This window comes from Alexandromys fortis, unplaced genomic scaffold, assembly GCF_014885135.2.
Source record: "Alexandromys fortis isolate MF-2015 unplaced genomic scaffold, M_Fortis_MF-2015_v1.1 scaffold_52, whole genome shotgun sequence".
Lineage (NCBI taxonomy): Eukaryota > Metazoa > Chordata > Mammalia > Rodentia > Cricetidae > Alexandromys > Alexandromys fortis.
Window position 1 is genome coordinate 5,472,718 of NW_026067929.1, and position 20,074 is coordinate 5,492,791.

At 43.1% G+C, this 20,074-nt stretch overlaps 1 protein-coding gene across 1 annotated transcript in view; it reads right to left on the reverse strand.

The window, feature by feature from the left end:
• The window catches only part of Ctnnd2 (catenin delta 2), a 709,004-nt gene that overhangs the window by 106,575 nt on the left and 582,355 nt on the right, over nucleotides 1-20,074 (reverse strand). Inside the window, exon 13 of the mRNA XM_050144862.1 lies at nucleotides 3,036-3,153. Within this exon, the coding sequence (XP_050000819.1) occupies nucleotides 3,036-3,153 (118 nt within the window). The remainder of the gene's footprint in view (nucleotides 1-3,035; nucleotides 3,154-20,074) is intronic.

Here is a 20,074-nt window from a genome sequence, read left to right on the forward strand (position 1 = left end):
TGTCAATCAAGAAGAGTGGTTCTCAGGATACGCTCTGGGGCCCGTGCCATCTTCAGCTTTTTTTCCCCCAGCTTGCCAAGGTTTCATGACTGCTAATCCCACAGGCTTTGAGCCAACTTCATTTTCTGTTTGGAGCATCCTTTCCACATCAGGCAAGGGAGCCAGCATGAAAGCAGGTAAGTACAGGAGGACACAAGAAAGACAGACACGTCTCTCCTTGAAAGGGAAATGTTAGGGTACAAGTCGGGACAATTTTCAAATCATCTCAAACTGATTTCTCTTCCATCAAGGACTTGGGAGACTAAGCTTCCTTCTCCTCGTGTTGTTTATCCTCCCTGGGGCTTCGGTGTTCCTGGAACAGGACTAGGGAGACTAAATCTGAAGGTTCAAAGAAAGCTTTGCCACCAGTCTGCATTTAGGGAGATGGTGTGGGGGAGGAGCTGGAGAAGGTAGGAGAGGGCCCAGAGAGGAAAGCTGTGCCTCTTATAAAGCCTCCTGGAGTTGGGGGTTAGCTAGGTTCCCAGTTCAAGAGCATTTCTCTAAACAGAGTGTGGAAAAGAAGAAAAGAAAGACCATTGGCAGCAGCAGAAGGTGTGTGGCATCTGGTGGCTCTGTTTGTGACATCCATTACTGTCAACAGCGCTTTTTAGTGCTCTTCTTGGTCACCAGGGTCATTGTGACTCCTTATTTTCTATTAGAACAGGCTAATTTGGGAGTTATCTGTGGAGCGCTCCACCATATGTTACCCAGTCAATAAAGTCTCCCAATTATAGGAGTGGAGCCACGAGCTTGCATGGAATGCAGGCTCTTATTCATTAACTTCTTTGGCCTTAAAGAGAATGTGCATTCATGTCTCCCCCCTCTAACTTGTCACCGTGAAAGCTCAGAAGCAGCCAAGCTGAGGGCTGAGTGGAAAATTATGGTGCAATAATAATATGTTAAAAGTCAATAGTACGATCCAGCCAGAAAGGCATGGTGGAGTCATTTATCATCACACTGGATGAAGCCCTTCAATACTCAGGGCATGTGGTTATGATGGTCCTTGCTGTCACCAGTTAAGAGCACTTGGGTACAGTGCTCTAGAGAGAGGGGGATGGAGAGGGCCCTGTCCTGATGTTCAGCCCACTCCCTACTCATCAGGGATGCTCCGGGTCTTCTCACTCCAGCCTGGAGAAGTCCTCCATGCCAACTTCATCTCTTAGAAAAACACGTGGTCTCTAAAAGAGATCATCTCCCAGTCTCCCAGGGGTATTAGGAGTCTGCTCATCCAAGCAGTCAGACAATGACGCTTAAGATGATGGTGCCCCTGCCCTGTGCCCCGCAAACTGCCTAAACCTCCTGAGAGGGGAGCAGGAGAGTTTGGCAGAGGCATGAGGCAGTGGCTTTTATTTTATTCACCTGCAAGGTCTAGAAAACGGGAAAGCGTTTTGTGTCCACCAAACTCACAGACTTAGCGTCTCCACGCCTCAGTCTTTTGCTACTGTGAATATTAAAGTGTTCACAGGAGTGAACTACCTACATGAGCGCTTTCATACCTCATGTGTCTATTGCACCAACAGGGTCCCGTAAATACTCAAGATTTGTTGACTGGTCACAACTTTAGGAATTTAATTTTCTTGTCAACAGTATTCAAAGGTCTACGATGGATATTAAGGGCCTCTCCAGAAAAAGGATGCTTGTCTTTATTATATAACATCTCATCCTTGAAATTAGTAGTATGTGGTGCATGACTGGCCCTAGGACCAGGGAGCATCGGTGATGGGAGGACAGCAGTGTTTACAACTGGACGGAGCCAGTGTTCCCAGGACCGTACTCCTGGAAGACATCTTGAGCCCAACTCTTCAGGGTAACAGGCTCAGAGACCAGTAAAATTTTCTAAGTTTCTCAGTAACTGTAATGTATAGTCAAAGTTAAGAAGGGTTATGCTAACTCACCCATAAAGCTAATTAATGGCTAAGCATACTGAACTATTATTTATTTTTATTTTATGTGCATGATTGTTTCATTGTATGTAAGTATGTGTACCATGTGTATGCCTAATAGTTACAAAAGCCAGAAGAGGGCACTGATCCCCTGGAATGGAAGTTGCAGACAGTTATGAACTGCAGTGTGGGATCTAGAAACTGAACTCAGGTTCTCTGCAAGAGCAGCAATTGTTCCTAACTGCTGAGTCGCCTCTCCAGCCCCCAAATTATTGTTCTTTTGTTGTTATCCTTTCTTTGAGACAAGGTTTCATACAGCCCAGGCTGTATCCATACAGCTGAGGATGACCATGGACTTCTGACCTTTGCAGCCTTCACTTCCCAGGGGCTGGAATTCAGGTGTGTGTGGCTCATGCTGTTTATGTGGTGCCGGGGCTTGCACACAGGGCCTCCTGCAGGCACTGTGAGCAAACTCCATACAAACTGAACCCCACCTATTTGCTTTCCATCTGACTTTACAATCATATTCCCTTACGTACCCTTCCTAAGTACTCCATTTCAAAACTCCATCTTCTCAGGCAAGAATTTAATCCGTATTATCATCAGATCATGATTCATTTTTAAATGGGTAAATTCTTGAGGCCAGAGTTGGGTAGTCATATTTGGAGGGTGGAAATGGGGTCCTCTCAGGTATCTTCCCCAGCTGTTTCAAAGGCAATTCTGGTGAAGAGTTAATGCTGGAAACCACGGGATCAAGGCAGTGGCTCTCTGCAATGCCAGCTGAGCTCCTCACAGGACGTGTTCCGTGTCTGGGGACACTGTTGTTTGGCACTATGGATGAGAATTCCTGAAGAGAATATGACTGCAGGGACTGAGTGACGAAAACGTCTATTAACTGTGGAGCGTTTGGAAAGTTCAAAACCAGCAATTTTCAAATGCTGGTCTAAGCTATGGTGAGCATCCTTTTAGATGTTTGACCAATGCTGGCATCCTATCAGGATAGAGCTCATCAGTATGAAGCCGAGTGACAGCTTCCCTTGGCTGCTAGCCGTTGTTTAATTTCAGGAGCACCTTTGACCACTAAGAATCTGGATCTATGCAAACAGCACCAACCTTGCTATCGATCTCACTGCTCCCCAGTGCAGACTGAATCACGTACAGCAAGGCATCCGTGAGCCCATCACACTCCCGCATCCGCCGGCGGGCCTCCTCTCCAGCTGAACTTACATTCCTGAAAGGCAAAGGAACAGGACAGTGACCTTCAGACAGCCACCAAGAGACCACCCTTTCAGAAGAATGCTATTTTCCCATTTAAAATGCTTAGTTTTAGCAAGTAGATGTGGCTTCAGCAGACACATCTTGGAGCTAATTCATAAGCATCTATTGCAACTTTTACAGAGAGAATGCAGAATTCCCAACAAGATATGTCAGGGTCCTAGGACTCTTGAGGATTGAAGACTTTTAGAAACTTCAGAGGCTCAACCTCACTTACAATTGAAGAAAGAATCAGAAGTTTTTGAACATTCTTTAAGAAATCTCAAGTTATTTTCACAAACAGAGCTTCCAACTTACTAAATACCTTAGGGACATATTTTTAATGCTTCAAATGTATACCGTCTACCATCCTGCCAGAAGTATACTTGTAGGAGCTCATTCTAGGAACATAACTTTTCTGTGTCATTGGTATGTCTCTGACATAGCCCATAGGAAGGAGGTACACCACACTCTTTCCTGTGTTACATATCCTGAGCTAAAGGCAACAGAAGGAGCCTGTTTCATACCTCACATGGTTAAACAGACATTCTTCTAGCTCTGCAAAAGACATGTGATGTCCTAGTAGATAAGAATCCCTGGCAGGTTATCAGAGAGAATCTTTGGGAGTGCTCTTTATTTATTCCGTCACTTAAAAAATGTTCTATCTATATTTATGATTCAGCTCCAACCGAGGCATTTTTTGCAATGACTGTGGGCAACACAGAAAGAATGCTGGAAGAGGTGGAAGGCACAAGATTGGAAGAATTTGAGAGCACCCAGGAAATGAGGGTAAGAGAATGAGAGAGTGCAATGGCTCTCAAATTTGGGAACCCTGATGATGACCTTGAAGGCAGCTAGAATGTAGTGTTGCACTCTACTCTGGAATCTGACTCTAAAAGCTTGGATGGAGGGGGATAACATGTACTTCCTAGAGCATGACAGGGCATGACATCTGGACTCTCCACGGATGAGTTTACTGCAGGAGTGGCGCTTTTTGCTGACTGTTGGGAGCCAAAGACGCTAACTACAAGAATCTTGCTCTTGGGCAGAGTCTGGAGTGAAGGCAGCAAGGCTGATTTAATTCCATCAGCTGACTGGAAATGAGAGCTCTCTCTCTCATTTCACTTCCAGTTTCTTTTGTGGACACTGAACCGATCTGAAGACGAAGGAGCTGAGCCCCAAGAGACGTTCTGGGAGTCAGTGAAGGGGACACAAAGAATCCTGAGTCAGTGGAGGAGGGAAACTGGAGCCCTACGGGGATGGTGCGAGATCTAGAATGATTGGTTTCGTTTGGGATTTTAATTTAATGAAAAGAACACAGGTGTAATGCTGTTAAAAGGCTACTGATCCTAACTATTTACTTTGATATCTAAATGTTTTATAGGGTGGGTTAAAATAGGATCAGTCAATACTTTAATATAACACTGTGAAAGGTTATTCAATTTAAATAGGATTTTTTACTGATCTTAAAATATAAATAGAAGATTTTAGTTGCTTAGATAAGGCAACTGGGTAAATATTAAAAACATTTTAATGTGAATTCTTGTAAATCCCAGTCTCTGTTTCTGAGAAGGTATCTGGTGCAGATGAAGCAGGAGAGGAGTAACTGTCTGTTAGGAAAAATTTGTGAGTGGCATGGTGGTGTCATTCTAAACCAGAAGGGAAATTCTAAAAGAATGTTATAGATCATGCCACCTAGAAATGATTTCCACCAGGTTGAGCTTTGTAGATGACAAAGGACGCTTGTCAAAAATTTCAGTTAGTCTTTCATGGCATGATGAATGTTGGGCAGCAAGGGGGCGTGTGATTCTTGCTTGGTGGGCGAGTTTTCCCAAACAGTTATGGAACCCAGACTCCTTAGAGATGATTCACGCACAGCCTAGCACCCTTACTTTCTCTTCACTGATAACCTCAGCCCCTTTTCTGTTCAAGCTCATGATGGTGGCAAACTACTTTCTTGCAGAAGACTTTATGGAAGGTGAAATTGAGAAATAATACATTCAGACAAACATAAAAAAATGGCACGGGATTTTGATCCTACTTCATGTTCTGGCTTGGTGGGAGCCTAGCCAGTTTGGATGTTCACCTTCCTAGACATGGACCGAGGGGGGAGGACCTTGGACTTTCCACAGGGCAGGGAACCCTGACTGCTCTTTGGACTAGAGAGGGAGGGGGAGAGGAGTAGGGGAGGGGAAGAAGAGTGGGAGGGAAATGGGAGGCTGGGAGGAGGTGGAAACTTTTTCCTTTTCTCAATAAAAAAAATATAATGTCAAAAAAAATTCTTTTTAACAAATATGACCCAAACTTCAAAGACATTTGCGGTGCATTCAAGAGACCAAACCTAAGTAACCATGGAATAAAAGGAATTGAGATAAGGTCCAAAGTCATAGACAGTTTTATTCAATGAAATTAGAGCAGAAAATTTCCCATGCCTAGGGAAATAAATATCTAACTAAATGAAGCATAAACAATTCAAAGTAGAAAAGACAAGTGAAGAATCTTTCCATGATATGCCTTCGTCAATATGCTAAAATTAAAAAAAAAACAACAATATAAAAAGCTATAAGGAAAAATGGTAACTCATATGCAAAGGTAGAAATGCAAGAATAACATCAGAACTTTCTTCAGCTACCCTAAAAGCAAGGAAAGATATGCAAAGTCATGAAAGTAAATGCTAACCAAGATCATGTGCCTGGTGCACCTAGCAAAGTTATGTTTTAAAACTGCTAAAACTAAGTCAACATTTCAAGAACAAATTTAAGACAATTCATGCCAAACTAGCCAGGTCCTCAGAAAATTCTTAAAGGCATAGTGTAAGGGACTAAGAAGAAAGGCCATCTCATTTATGAGAACATAGGAAGTAATATATTACACAAGAGAACAAATGAACAAAGATGAACTGGGAAGGAACCAATCATGGCCAATACACAAAACCAGTAAACTTCTAATGCTAGCTAATAGGTGAAAGGGAAGAGATATGTCAATAACCCAGTCAATCAGTATATCAACGAAGAGGATCACAATAAATAGCAAACTCCTCTCAGTAACAACCTAAAATGCAAACGGTCTCAATTCACCAATTAAGCAATACAGACTAATTGACTGGATTAAAAATGAAGATACAACTGTCTGCTGTCTAGGAGAGATACACTGAGGTGGTAAAGAAATCCAAAACATGACAGTCAGTGGATGGAAATAACTTCCCAGGAAGACAAGCTGCAAACCAGTTGGCATATCAATTCTTATATCTCATAAAATAGATATTGAAACAAAACTAGTTAGGAAGATATAAAGAGGACCTTTAGACTTTAATAAAGAGAACAATTCATTGAGAAGATATTTCTACTGTAAATATTTATGCACCAAATCCTGCAGCTCCCAATTTCATTTTTTTTTAAAAAAAAAACTATCACATGGTTTTTGACAAAATGATACTTGGAGACTTCAGTATCTTACTCTCATATTTAGGAAGTTTTTCCAAACTAAAACTTAGAAAAGAAAGTCAGAGCTAGAGACACACTGGATCAACTGGATTTAACAGATATCAGCAGATGAAGACTGCCAACAGGTCTGGGCTGTACTTTCCTCTAGACAGCTGGTGGCACTTCGTCTAAACTTGAACATGTCATAGGCTACAAAGCAAGCTTTCATGACAAAAAAAGTGAAAGAAGACCCACTTTCATGACAAAAAAAAAAAAAAAGAGAGAAAAAAGTGAAACAAGACCCAACTGAAATACTTCCTTATAGCTCATCCAATCACAGCCCAATAAAACTAGAAATAAACTGTAAGAGAAGCCTGAGAACAACACAAGTACCTGAAGACTAAATAATAAAGTTAGATGGTAAACTGGGTCACTGGAGAAGGTGGGACAAAGAAGGGACTAAACAATTCCCATAATCATATGAAAATGATGGCACAAATGAACATAAACTTTAGGATCTGTACTTCTGACATCTTGACTATGTCATGGAAAGAGTCTTTTCTGGTCATGTCCACTTGGGGTTCTTCATGTCTCTTTTATATGAATATCCATTTCCTTCTCTAGGTTTGGATCCTTTCTCGTATAATTTTTTTGAATGTATATCAGGTGAATATTGCCAAACAGGTCCTAGGAAATCTTAAATAAATAACCCAGTGTGCCTCGGAGTTTTAGAAAAACAAGAAGGCAAATTCAAATGCAGTAGGCATTAAGAAATAAAAGATACCAGGATACAAATTAATGAAACAAACATTAAAAGAAAATACATAGAATCAATCCAACAAAGATCTGGCTTTTTGAGACAATTAACAAAACTGGAAAACCCAAATTAATACAATTAGAAATGAAGAGAGAATTGTTACAATAGGCTCAAGTGTAGTGAACATTTTAAAAACTTATATTTGAAAATCTAAAAGAAAAAGATATACTTCTAAACTTATATGACCTACCAAAATTAAAACCAGGATATATAGAAAATTTCATCACACCCATAGAAAGCAATAAGATTGATACAGTAATAGAAATCTCTCCACAAAGAAAAGGCCAAGACCAGACAGGTTTATTGCTGAATTCTACTAAAGTTTATAAGATCTAACAACCACACTTCTTACACAAAATACAAGGGAAAGGAATACCACCAAAGTATTCTAGAAAGTCAGTATTACCATGATACCCACACCCGATAAAGAAGGCAAAAGCAAGCAATCAATCAAGGAAGGGAGGGGGGAGGGAAGAAGGAAGGCAGGCAGGCGGGAAGAAAGGAAATGGCAGACCAATTTTTTTGATGAACACAGATATAAAATTTCATAACAAAATACTTTCAAACTCAATTCAAGAAAATGTTAGAGGATTGTACATTATTATCACATTGGTTTCATTCTAGGGATTCAATGTTAGTTTACTATATCATTAAAAAATGTATCATATAAATTGTCGTAAGGGCAGAAATCACCTCAAAGTTCAATTTATTGTCATGATAATAGTCCTGAAAAAATTAAGAATAGATGAGTTCATATGTCTACATAACAAAGGCAGAATATAGCAATCCTATCAAAATATTGATCCAAGTAGGAAAAAAACAAAGAATGGATCTCCTCTAAAATAATAGTAATAAAAAAAGACAAGGGTGCCCAATCTTTTTGCTCCTATCCACTGTGACTTGAAATCACTGTCATGGAAATAAGACATGAGAAAGATATAAATGTATATAGATAAAAAGGAAGAAGTTAAATTTTCCCTCTTTTGGGGTGCACCCACCCACGGAGACAGTGGGGCTGATCTATTGTGAGCTCACCAAGGCCAGCTGGACTACGACTGAAAAACCATGGGATAAAACCGGACTCTCTGAATATGGCGGACAATGAGGGCTGCTGAGAAGCCAAGGACAATGCCACTGGGTTTTGATCCTACTCCATGTTCTGGCTTTGTGGGAGCCTAGCCAGTTTGGATGTCCACCTTCCTAGACCAAGATGGAGCGGGGAGGACTTTGGACTTTCCACAGGGCAGGGAACCCTGACTGCCCCTCAGACTGGAGAGGGAGGGGGAGAGGAGGGGGGGGGGGGGGGGGAGGGGGGGGGGGGGGGGGGGGGGGGGGGGGGGGGGGGGGGGAAAAGGGAGACGGGGAGGGAAATGGGAGGCGGGGAGGAGGCGGAAATCTTTTTTTTTTCAATAAAAAAATTATATTAAAAAAAATTTTCCCTCTTTTTAGATAACACAATTCTATACTTAAAAGAAATTGTACAGACATTACTAGAAAACATGATTCCATCATGTTCCAGTCAGAATGGCTATCAAAAAAAATGAATGAAAAAGCTCCTGCCAAGAAAGTGGGAAAAGAGAAATCCTTCTTCACTGCTGGGTGGAGTGGCACCTGGCTGAGCTACTACAGAAATCAGTATGAAGATTTCTCAGTAAGCTGGAATTAGAACAAAAACATGACCTAACTATATCACTTGCTGGCCTAGACTCAAATGACTCTGTCATAACCCTAAGATTTCTGTTCATCTATGTCATAGCAAGGTAACAGAACTATCTCAGGTGTCCATCTTCAGATGAATGTAGAATGAAATATGTATGTAGTAGATTTTAATTCAGCTTTAAAATTTTTTAAAGCAAAGTTATAAAGGTTTAAGGAAACTGGGTCATCCTAGAATCATCATGTTAATGACTGTAGTGTCTCAGAAAAACAAATACTGCGAGTTCTCTCTCAAATGTAGAGCTTTGTTTTTAATATCAAATATGTGTGTATGTGTGCAAACACACGTGTGTGTCAGTGTGAAGTATGGGGTGTAGATTCTGAAACTAAACAAAAGAAAGACGGTTAAGGAGGCAAACACATGCACACGTGTTTATAACAAGACACCTGTGACATAAAAGCACAAAGGAGGCTCCTAGAAGAGCAGAGGTACAAGCAGGACAGATTTGGGATAAAATGGGAGGAGAACCATCCAAACACTTATCTATGAAAATCAGTAACCACAGCTTTTACTTTCTATGCTAACCGAAGGTGATCAAAGTTTTAGAAAAGCATTATCTGAAATGCCAGTCAAACATACTGAGAAATATTAACCACATTAGGATTAGACATAGCTCTGTATACTTCCACTGGGGAGTAAAAGTGACTTAAGAGCTCCTGTCACCCCCATCCCCAACCCCCACAGCTGAGTACAAATGGTACCTCATCACAGCCCAGTCAGAGCTGTTTCCTGAGAAACACATTTCCTTAATTTTTAAAGGATTAGCACAGCCTTGCCGTTTGGATTACTGTGCACCTGGCTGTCTTCTCTCGAGGAAGGCAATTTCTTTATAAATCAAGATGACAAGGGCTTGGTAATTGCTTTGCTGAGCTGCGGGGACAGAATGCTTCAGTGGCCAAAGACCAGCTACCTACTGCGGCCAGCAGAGAAGCCTGCTGCTATTCCGTACTCCGAGCATCCATTGCTGCACAGACTCCCCCATGGTCCCCAGGTCACCTCATAAATGAAAAGTAGCAGAAGGAGATAGATAAGCTCATCTTTCATTGACGATTAAACACTGTCCCTTTTAAAGACTGCCTGGGTATGTGCCTTCAGCAGTCAGCCATGCATCAGGGAACATTGTTCCAGGGAAGCCCAAAGCAGAACCAGAGGTACCTGAGTTGAAAGACCCCCCCTTTCACTGTCAAGTACTACCTGGGGCTTTAGCTACATGATTCCAATTAGACTAGATGGTTGCCATGGAGTTAACGGCTCCATGAAATGTCTGCTCGAAGTTTTCCATTGGGCTAAATTACAGGGAAATCACAGGGCTAAGAACACGAACGCTGTGTGGCTAAAGCCATTAGCTGGGAACCTAATTGTGCATGTGGCCCTCTGAGCTCCCCAAACGTGCCCACTCTGGTCACATTTGTTTCCTCTCTGGCTGTGCTAACAGCATGTGAGCTGTACTCTCCGGCATTTGATCTTTTGGTGACCACTTCCAGAACTGAAGAGTGTTCTCACACGTGGTTCAGCTCCCAGACAATGCCCACTTCCTTTGATTACACTAACATACAAAGTTTTACTTACATGTGTCTGACCCGAAGACCCGAGTATTAGTATGGAAGCGCCCATATGAACTAGAGGTCTGGTAACTCTACCTTGGTGAAATTCACACACCACCGCAGCAAGCATTTACGCCAACGCTAAGTAGTGGGCTGGTGATGGCCCAGTTATAAAAGCACTAACAGCACAAGAAAAGAGGCAAAGATCCAAAGTGAACGAAGTTCACAAATGAAAAATAGTGAATATTTCCTTTCCTTTTCTGCTGATTCAAATTATTCATCAGCCAGATGTGGTTTCATATGAGACATGGGAAAACTTGAGCTTCACACCTATATTATACCTATATGAATATGTGTGTTGCATAATGTGAACATGCATATGTATATAACTTAACATGCTAGGACACGGAAACTGAGGTTCTCAGCAAAATCCATGCCTGTGTTGAAGACACTAGAGTGCTGACTGGGGTGACCATCTTCACTTGTCAACCTGACACAGTCTATGCTCACTTGGGAAGAGTCTCAGTTAAGTATTTTCTGTATTGGGCTGGTCTGTGGACACATCTCTGGGACACTGCCTTAACTAAATTAATTGATCTGGACAGGCCCAGCCCATATGGGCGAAGCCATTCCCTAGGCAAGATGTGAAAAGCTGAAGCTCAGAACAAGCAGGCTATGACATGCATTTTTTTTTCTCCCTGCTCTTGGCTGTGCCGTGAGCAGGGCACTCAAATTCTTGCTCCGACTTTCCTTCAACAATTAACTGTGCCTGGAACTGTGATCCAAAGAAACCCCTTTTTCCTTTCAGTTGTGTTTTGGTTCCATCGTATTGCAGCAACAGAAAGGAAGCCAGGACAATGACTGCTCAGAGCTGTGACTGCAGAGCACTGCACCGTTACAGACCCAGGGTCAGGTTATCGTGGGCCATCACTAGCGTCCTCATGGCCACTCGCTGCCCATTTCTCTCTGTGGTTTCATATGCTGTGAATCTCAGATACAACCTTCTGTAATGTGTTAACTTAGTAGATTATCAACCCCAAAGCTAAGAATATTCTCAGACAGAATCTGAAGCCTATAATCAATTTCTCCCCTCCAGCAGAACCCGATGTTCCCACCAATTATTTGAAAATGGTTTGATTTGTGAGTTCCTTCCCTTGTGTCACTGTAAAAGTTTCATGAGACTATTTCTATTTTGGAACATGGTTTTCAGGGCGATGAGAATTTGTGTTTTCAGGGCCATGGTCACTCATCTTTAGTTCAAGAATAATGTGTCTCTTCTTGTCTTTGAAGTGAGAGCTGTGTTTGGCGTCGAAAGAAACAATGAAAATATAAATTCAATACTAATTTTACTGAGCCTCCAGGAAGAGGAGCATCAAATGATGACATAATCCAACTCCTTGTAGTATGAACTCTGCGTGATTTGTTTTTGTGGTTTTATTCTTGCTTTTTGAAGTTTTGTTATTTTTTTTTTTTCTGAGGCAGGGTCTCTCTACATAGGCCTACCTGTCCTGTGACTTATTATGTAGTCCAGGCTGGCCTCAAACTCAGAGAGATCCACTTGCCTCTGCCTCCCAAGTCCTGGGATTAAAGGTATATGCCACCGCAGAGGTCTCTGGCTTGGGCCTATTCCCTCAGTGGTCCCTCCCTTGTATCTGCTCCTGTGGAGGTTGCGGCCTTAGACCTGCTCTGGCAGAGGTCACTGGCTCAGGCCTACTCTGGTAGAGGTTGTTGGCTCAGGTCTAATCCTGCAGGTGTCCCTGACTTGGTCCCTGTACTGCAGACCTCTCTGGCTTGGGCCTGCTCCTTCAGCAGTCACTCTCTTGTACTTGCTCCTGTGGAGGTCACTGCCTCCATCTTCGGAGGAGCAGAACAACAAAACTGACAAGGAAGGGACTACTAGAATTGGTCACCTGCCTGGTCAGTGTTAGTGTGTAGTCTGAAGACTCTCAAGATCTGGCAACTCTGGATTATTAGTAGATATTAAAATGAGCCTTTTAATAGGCATTTCTCCTCTTAGCCTAATTCCCTATATGCAGTCATGTAATCTTTTATATTTATTCATTTGAAGGAAATTTTAACCAACTGTACTTCAAAGGCTTACTAAAGCTGGGAATCCAAGGGGTTTCTAAAAGCTTCCTTATCTGGATGCTAAGTCTTCCTCCAGGCATGATTCTTATTTACACGACAGCTTTGATCACACAGTCATAGTTTATTGGGTACCAATAACAACCACAAGAAAGCATATTCAGAGAAAAGAACTATCTGTGCCTTTATAACTTAGCCGCTCCTCCTGTGTGACTCCCCAGCCCTCCTAACTGACTTTGGGGTTCTTGCCCTGCATGGCTGGGTGGAATGGCTGGGTTAAGTAGCCCCAAGCTAGGCGCAGAGCAGTCGAAAGCCCACGTTCTGTTAATCCAGGCTAGGCCCAGTTATTGTCCTCTTCCTTCTGAGTGTTTGGTGTTTGTGGTGGACTCAACAACATTTGAATGTTGAGTTTCTCTCAGTGTGACAATACTAGGAGGTGTTGTCTTCGTTGTCCTTTAGGTTATAAGAGAGGAGCCTACCTGAAGGAATCCTTGCTCTCATGAAGGAGATCTGGTTAGTTCTTCCTCTGCGTCGGGAAGGCACAGGTGAAGCCACTACCTGTTTCTAGACCATGACACTTGTGGGAATCGATCCATTCCGATCCTCTGCTCTCAGATGTCATCTTCAGAGCAGTGACAAATCGTTGTGGTTATAAGCTACCCAGCAGCTACACTTTGTCATGGAAGCCTGAATTAACTATGACGATTTTCTTATAATTCTTCCTTGCGAGGGGACGTAGGGAGGAGGGCTCTTAATTTATGACAAACATGCTACTAAAAATGTCATTGGGCCAAAAGATAAAAAACTGTGTCCAAAATAGAAGTAATTTAAAAATTAGAATCTTTATTTTTTATTGTCTTAGAAATGTACACATCTCTGCAAACTCTTAAATCATGACTTAAGTTTGAAAACTCATTTGGTGATGTTACTTGGGCCAAAGAATGTCACAAATAGTAGGAAAATCCAGATTCCAGTAGATGAGTTAGAGACAACTGTGTAGTTCTGTTAGGTGAACGCTGTCCTTCTGGGGCACAGAACTTTGTGGTTATAGAACCATACATTCTGTGACTTTAGTTTGTGGTAATTTGTCTCGACAGCACATCAGAGCCTGGACCTCATCAGGCAATTTTGCATACATGTTCATTTTAACATTGCCACATGCAGACTTAATGGATATTAGAGCAGCCTTCTGGTTCTTCTTATGGGAACATTTTAAATACTTTGAACAAGATGGGAGACAGTCATCAGGGCTTTTAGATGCCACTTGTTGTGACAATTCAATCTGAGCAGGATTCTCACCAACCGTAGGTAGGACCCAAGAGTAACGCCCCACGTTCACTGCCACCAGATGGGGCACCCAGTGAGTGTAGGATAATGGTACCCATGGCAGGGTGTATCATCTCATTCGACTGCTGTGGCTGTGGAAGGAGTGATGCTTTGGAAATCCAGGGACAGTACTAGCTGCGTCCAAAGGTCAGATGCAAAGGCAAGCTGTGCATCCACAAAGCAACATTCTAGGCAGGTCATGAGGTGGCCATGAAGAGCTGAGTTTCATGATTTAACCTAAGAAGGCCTAACGAGTGCCACCATCGAAGGGTTTTTAATCTGCGTGTAGTTCGTTCATCGCTCTTGGTTTGGAGCAAATATAAATATTTTATTTGAAAATTATACATTTAACCAACTTATTTTCTTCCCCAAGGAAAATTAAAGTACAGTAGAGAAGGTGTTTTTTCTTCACACTCAGCCTAGGCACACCTGCCTGTCACATCCTCACTGTACTTTGTAGATAATTAGGATTCTTAGACGCCTGGGACAAACTGTAACAAGAATTCAGCGCGGTGAGCAATAACCTAGAACACAGAAGCCAGAGACTTGAGATTTTCTTAAATCTCATCGTAATAAAATTGCTTTTATGACTAACCCTTTCATGAGTATTAAAATAGAAAGATTTCAGAGATCTGCTGGCCAGTACAGAACACAGCCTACAATACGTGACCCTGAAATTCTGCTCCTAGGCATCTACCCTAAAAGGATTAAAAACAAACACCCATACAAGGGTACTAATATCAGGATTATGCCTGGTGCCCAAAGAACGGACACAGTCTAACTGACCAATGGCTGAGTACCCGGGACAGCGTATTCACATTCACGCACAAAGGGGTGAGACCCTGAGATACGAGTTCTCATTTGATTTACTGCTCACAAAGACTAACCAGCAAATGGATGAACCCAGAACATATGTTACATGAAAGCCAGCTCCATGCATTGCATGATTCCACTGATATGAAATACACAGAACAGGTAAATCCAAGGGGATAAAGCACAGGTTGGTAACTGCCAGGGCCTGGGGAGAGGGCAGGGCGATTGTCTGCTTCACAAGGACATGGTTCTTTTTGGAGGCCATAGTTTGGAATTAGACGCAACTGGTTTGCAGTTCTTTAAAATAGTTAGCTTTACCCTGTATGACGTTGACTTGAGTTTATTTTTGTGAAAACAAAACACAACAGAAGTTAAGTGAAGGGAAGGCCCATGGGATGGGGGTCACGACGGAACTTAGCTATTGGGTCTAACTTTTCTGCTGGCCAGAATTGTACTCGGGCCTGAAAAGTTGTATCTCTAGGAGTCCCTGTGGCCCTGATGGTCTGTGGAATCTCCTGAAATGGCCTTCACAGCTCAGTGAGTTACTAAAGAAAGTGGAAGAAGCCTGGAAGGTGAGAAGCAAGGTGCCCCTCTCTCCCCCAGTCTTTGTTTCCCATGGGAACTGTTGCACGTTCCAAGCCCCGGGGTGGGTGTTCAGACAGGCTGCCTCGAAAGGCCTCCCTCAGCAGCTGCAGAACTTCCCCACCAACTGCTTGGTGGGAAATAAGAGAATCACCGGTCTCAATGATCTGTTCTCAAATGGGCATCCTTTCCCCCATTAAGGATGAGACTTTTCGCCCCATCTGTCTGGGGAGTGCCGTCCTGTCCATCTGCTTCCTCTGCTTAGGAGTGACAGGGGTCAAGGACAAATGACACTTTATCACACGTTGCCTAGCCCGAAGACAGTGCTACTCACAGTGGAAAAGAAGGAAAATTCCTTACTGTTCTAGAAAGTAGCTTATTGGTGCCACTTTCCCACACGCTAGGGAGAAAGCCTGACCTTCAGGCGGTGCCAGACTGAGCCAAGGGTCAGAGCCAGGTTCCTCCCACAGCCATGGGTACTCACTCACTGTGACAGGCCACAAGCCACACCCCCTGGCAGACTCCAAAAGGTCATGGTGCCATGGTGCCCTTTACTCTTACTTGAGGTAACTAATTACCTTTTCCAGAAAGCTCCATTTGCTCCGACCACCTGACCCACCCTTCTGCCAACAGAGCTGTAAGAGCAGTCAGGACCACTTCTGGTGGCCCATGCGACAGGACCTTCATTGGCTTAAATTAAATTAGCTTGCAATTAGTGGTTACACTGTTTACCAAAAGAAGGTCAGGTAAAAATGCAACCCCGGGAAGAACAATGGCCAGGACATGAAAGTCAACGTAGCATGCCTATGGAGCATCATGGGGGCATGACAAATCAGCCGGCCTCCCCTGGGAATAGCCAGTCGCACAATCTTTGTGCTGGCCTAGCTCCTTCCCAGTAATAGGTTACCTAAGGAGAAACGTGATTAATTGTAGAGAATTCATTAGCTCCAGTCAGTACCTCGGTGACATCATGTCTTCCGTGCCGGTGTGGAGCTTGTTAATGGGGAATAATGATGCAGTTGCACCTCCCGGGAACAATAACGAAGAGCACAGGTTAATCAGAAGTCCTAGCGAGTCTGTTCTCTTACTTAGCAGATCGAGAGATGGAGAAATACAGCCATGACGCAGACAGAAAAGCTCAGAGTCCAACAACATGAAGGTAAAGGTATTCACTTGTTTGTTCACCTCACCCCTATGTATTCTTTTTTTTTTGCCTTTCTTTTTTATTATTATTTCTTATTTATTTATTTATTTATTTATTTATTTATTTAGATTTCTGTCTCTTCCCTGCCACCGCCTCCCATTTCCCTCCCCCTCCCCCAGCCAAGTCCCCCTCCCTCGAAAGCCCAAAGAGCAATCAGGGTTCCCTGCCCTGTGGGAAGTCCAAGGACCTCCCACCTCCTTACTAGAAACCTATGTATTCTTACTCTAATCTTTCAGTAAAAGGAACCAGAATCAATTGTGAATATTTTTGTTGCCTAAGGATGAACTGAAATGGAGGAAGTGAGTATGAGGGGTGACAGAATGAAGCAACATGGTGCCACACTGGCTCAAGCATCCAGCTCTGAGCTCACAAGACAGCGCAAGGACACGGTGCAGTACCGGCTCAAGCATCCCTCTCTGAGCTCACAAGACAGAGTGAGGACACAGTGCAGTACCTGTTCAAGCATCCAGCTCTGAGCTCACAAGACAGAGTGAGGACACAGTGCAGTACCTGTTCAAGCATCCAGCTCTGAGCTCACAAGACAGAGTGAGGACACAGTGCAGTACCTGTTCAAGCATCCAGCTCTGAGCTCACAAGACAGAGTGAGAACAGTGCAGTGCTGGCTCAAGCATCCAGCTCCGAACTCACAAGCCAGTGTGTCGGAGGTGAGACCTCTGACCCAGAACATCTGGAATGCTTTTGGGAGCTCTCTCATTTGTTAGGCTTCTCTTCTAAGAGGACTCACAAGCAAGCAGGAGACCATCATCAGTTGGTCTCTGCTCTTGTGTGAACCATACTCACCTTGTTGCTTTGGTTCCAACTACGCTTGCTGCTAACTATTTTAACATAATCTCACTTTGCAAAGAAGTGCACACAGCAGAAATGTTAAGATATTACAAAGGCTTAGGATATAAACTGTAAGTTAAAAAAGTTGAGTTTTTTTTTTATCCTGCACTGTCAGGTACTAAAATTGCTTCTTTGCATCTTCAGGGAAACTGTTCTTTACACAGTATTGGCAAAGCAATCTGGGATGATTTCATATACATATGTATATCATATATACATATATATCATATCAAGAAATTGTGATGATTTAAAGAATGAACTGTATCATTTATTTTTCAAGGACACACTCTCTTATTTTTTTTTGTTTTAAGTATAATTTCACACTCTCTCTTATAAAACAATGTTTTATAAAAACAAGTATTAAGTCCCTCACCATTCATATGTAGATGAGGGGCGGGGCCAGGCCTCTCATCCACTTCTTGGCACCGGATCATCTGTCATCGTGCTCCCCCCATCCACTGGGTTAGCTCTACTGTGCTGCCCAGGTGAAGTGTAAGACCCGCTCTCCAAAGGGCTGCAGTTGGTGAGGGGGAGGCCAGTCTTCCTATCTTCCTACTCCCAGCTGCAGTAGCTAGGGGACAGACAGACATGAGGCTAGCTCTCCACCTCTCAGGTCTCAGAGCCAGCTTACCCACACCGCCAGGCCCCGAGGGCAGGAGGGCAGGAGAACCGGCCCCACTCCTTCCTGCCTACTGCAGTGGGTGAGCTTGCAGGGCAGTGCTGGAGAGCCGGCCCTGGTGGCCTCAATGAGGGAAAACTGGCAGGCTGCCCAATCCAGCTAACACCCAGGTCGAGAACCAGGGCTATGAGGAGCTGGTCCACCCCAGCATCCACCTCATCTATTAGCTGCTGGAGCACGTGAAGGGGCCGGACCTACAGATCCACCATGACACAAGACAACAGCAAGACATTCCAGAGGAGTCCCAGTGAGGGCCCAGTACTGACGGTACAGCAGAGGTCAGAGGCCTTGAACCACACCAAGGACACATTGCAAAGGACGCTTCCAGGTAAAGCTGTATGGACTAAAGGGTGTATGGTGTGACTCACGGTGTCATATACATTACAGCTGCCACACTGAGACTTTTCTTCTAGGTTTTTGTTTTGTTTTTAGCTTTCATTTTAAATTTATTGTATTATGGGTGGGGGTTGCTAGGGCAGAGGGTAGATATGAAGGGATGGGGAGATGAATGGGATCAGGATGCATGACTTGAAATCCAGAAAGAATCAATAAAAAAAGTCTAAAATATTTAATATTTTAACATATTGGTTGGGAATGAATTACATTTCACTGAGTTTTTTTATGGAAGCAATTTCTTCACATTTAAAAATGTAATGGAACTATCAGAGTATTTATATGCTGACAGGAAGAACGATTTTTGCTTTTTTGACCTTTTGAGACAAGGTCTCAGTCTATAGCTCAGGGTGGCCTGGAATGCAACAGAATTTAGGCTGGATTTGAACTGTCCATCTTCCTGCCTCTATTCCTAAGTATTGAGATTAGATCCAAGTATAGCTAGGAAAAATGAGTAAAAGAAGCAATACTTACAACCAAATTTAAAAAAGAAACATTTTAAGCTTTAGTTATTGCCTATAAAATGGAATGAATAGTATATTATGGGATATTTATGCTAATCAGTTGTCTTTAAGGTGAAATCATTATATGCTCACCTTTTCTGACTAAGTGAAACAACATACTGTTTGGGAAGAAGTGTTCCTCATTACTGGTTCATGCAATATGAATGCTGGAAAAAAACTATGGATAATTAGAGTAACTCCTTTCCATAACAGCATGAGGACCTGAGCTAGGGAACTATATACATGCCAACCATGTAAAACCTAGGAATGGCAGTGTGTGTCTATAATCACAGCTACAGGGATTCAGGCATGAAGATTCATGGGGCTTGTTGGCCAGCCAGTCTGGCCAGTTGGTCTGCTAGACCCTGTTTCAAAAAATAATGCAGCAGGAAACTGAGGAAGACACTTAACATTGACTTATAGCCAATACATGTGCACAAATACACAGAACAACACACACACACACACACGCATGCACACACAGATACACACGTACACAGAGAGAAAAGAGAGATATTCTCCTTTGTTTTGTGTTAATTGGAGAAAATACACACATCTGTCTACCTCAGGACGGACAGGCAAGGACGTCTGCTGCTAATCTGTGGACACTGTCCATTTGCTTACCAGCATGACCACAACACACAGTCCACGGCCTGGAGTAAGAAGGATGCCCAAAGGAATATCCGCAGAGAGAACTGGGCTTTCACTTGATGTAACACACTCCTCTGGCCTGGATTTCACCAGGAAACTTCCTGGTTATGCACTGGTACTTTATGCAGTCAGTCCACAGAGAGTGCGATGCTGGTGTAGGCTCCATGAGCGTGCTTAGACAGATGAAGGAGTGTCACTTCTGATAGGCCCTGGCTGCTGTGCCCTGAAATGCATCCCCGTGTCTGGCTTCAGATGAAGGCTTTGTCTCCCACGTATGCTGCAGCCAGCTGACTGAGATCTGAGCAGCATCCATGAG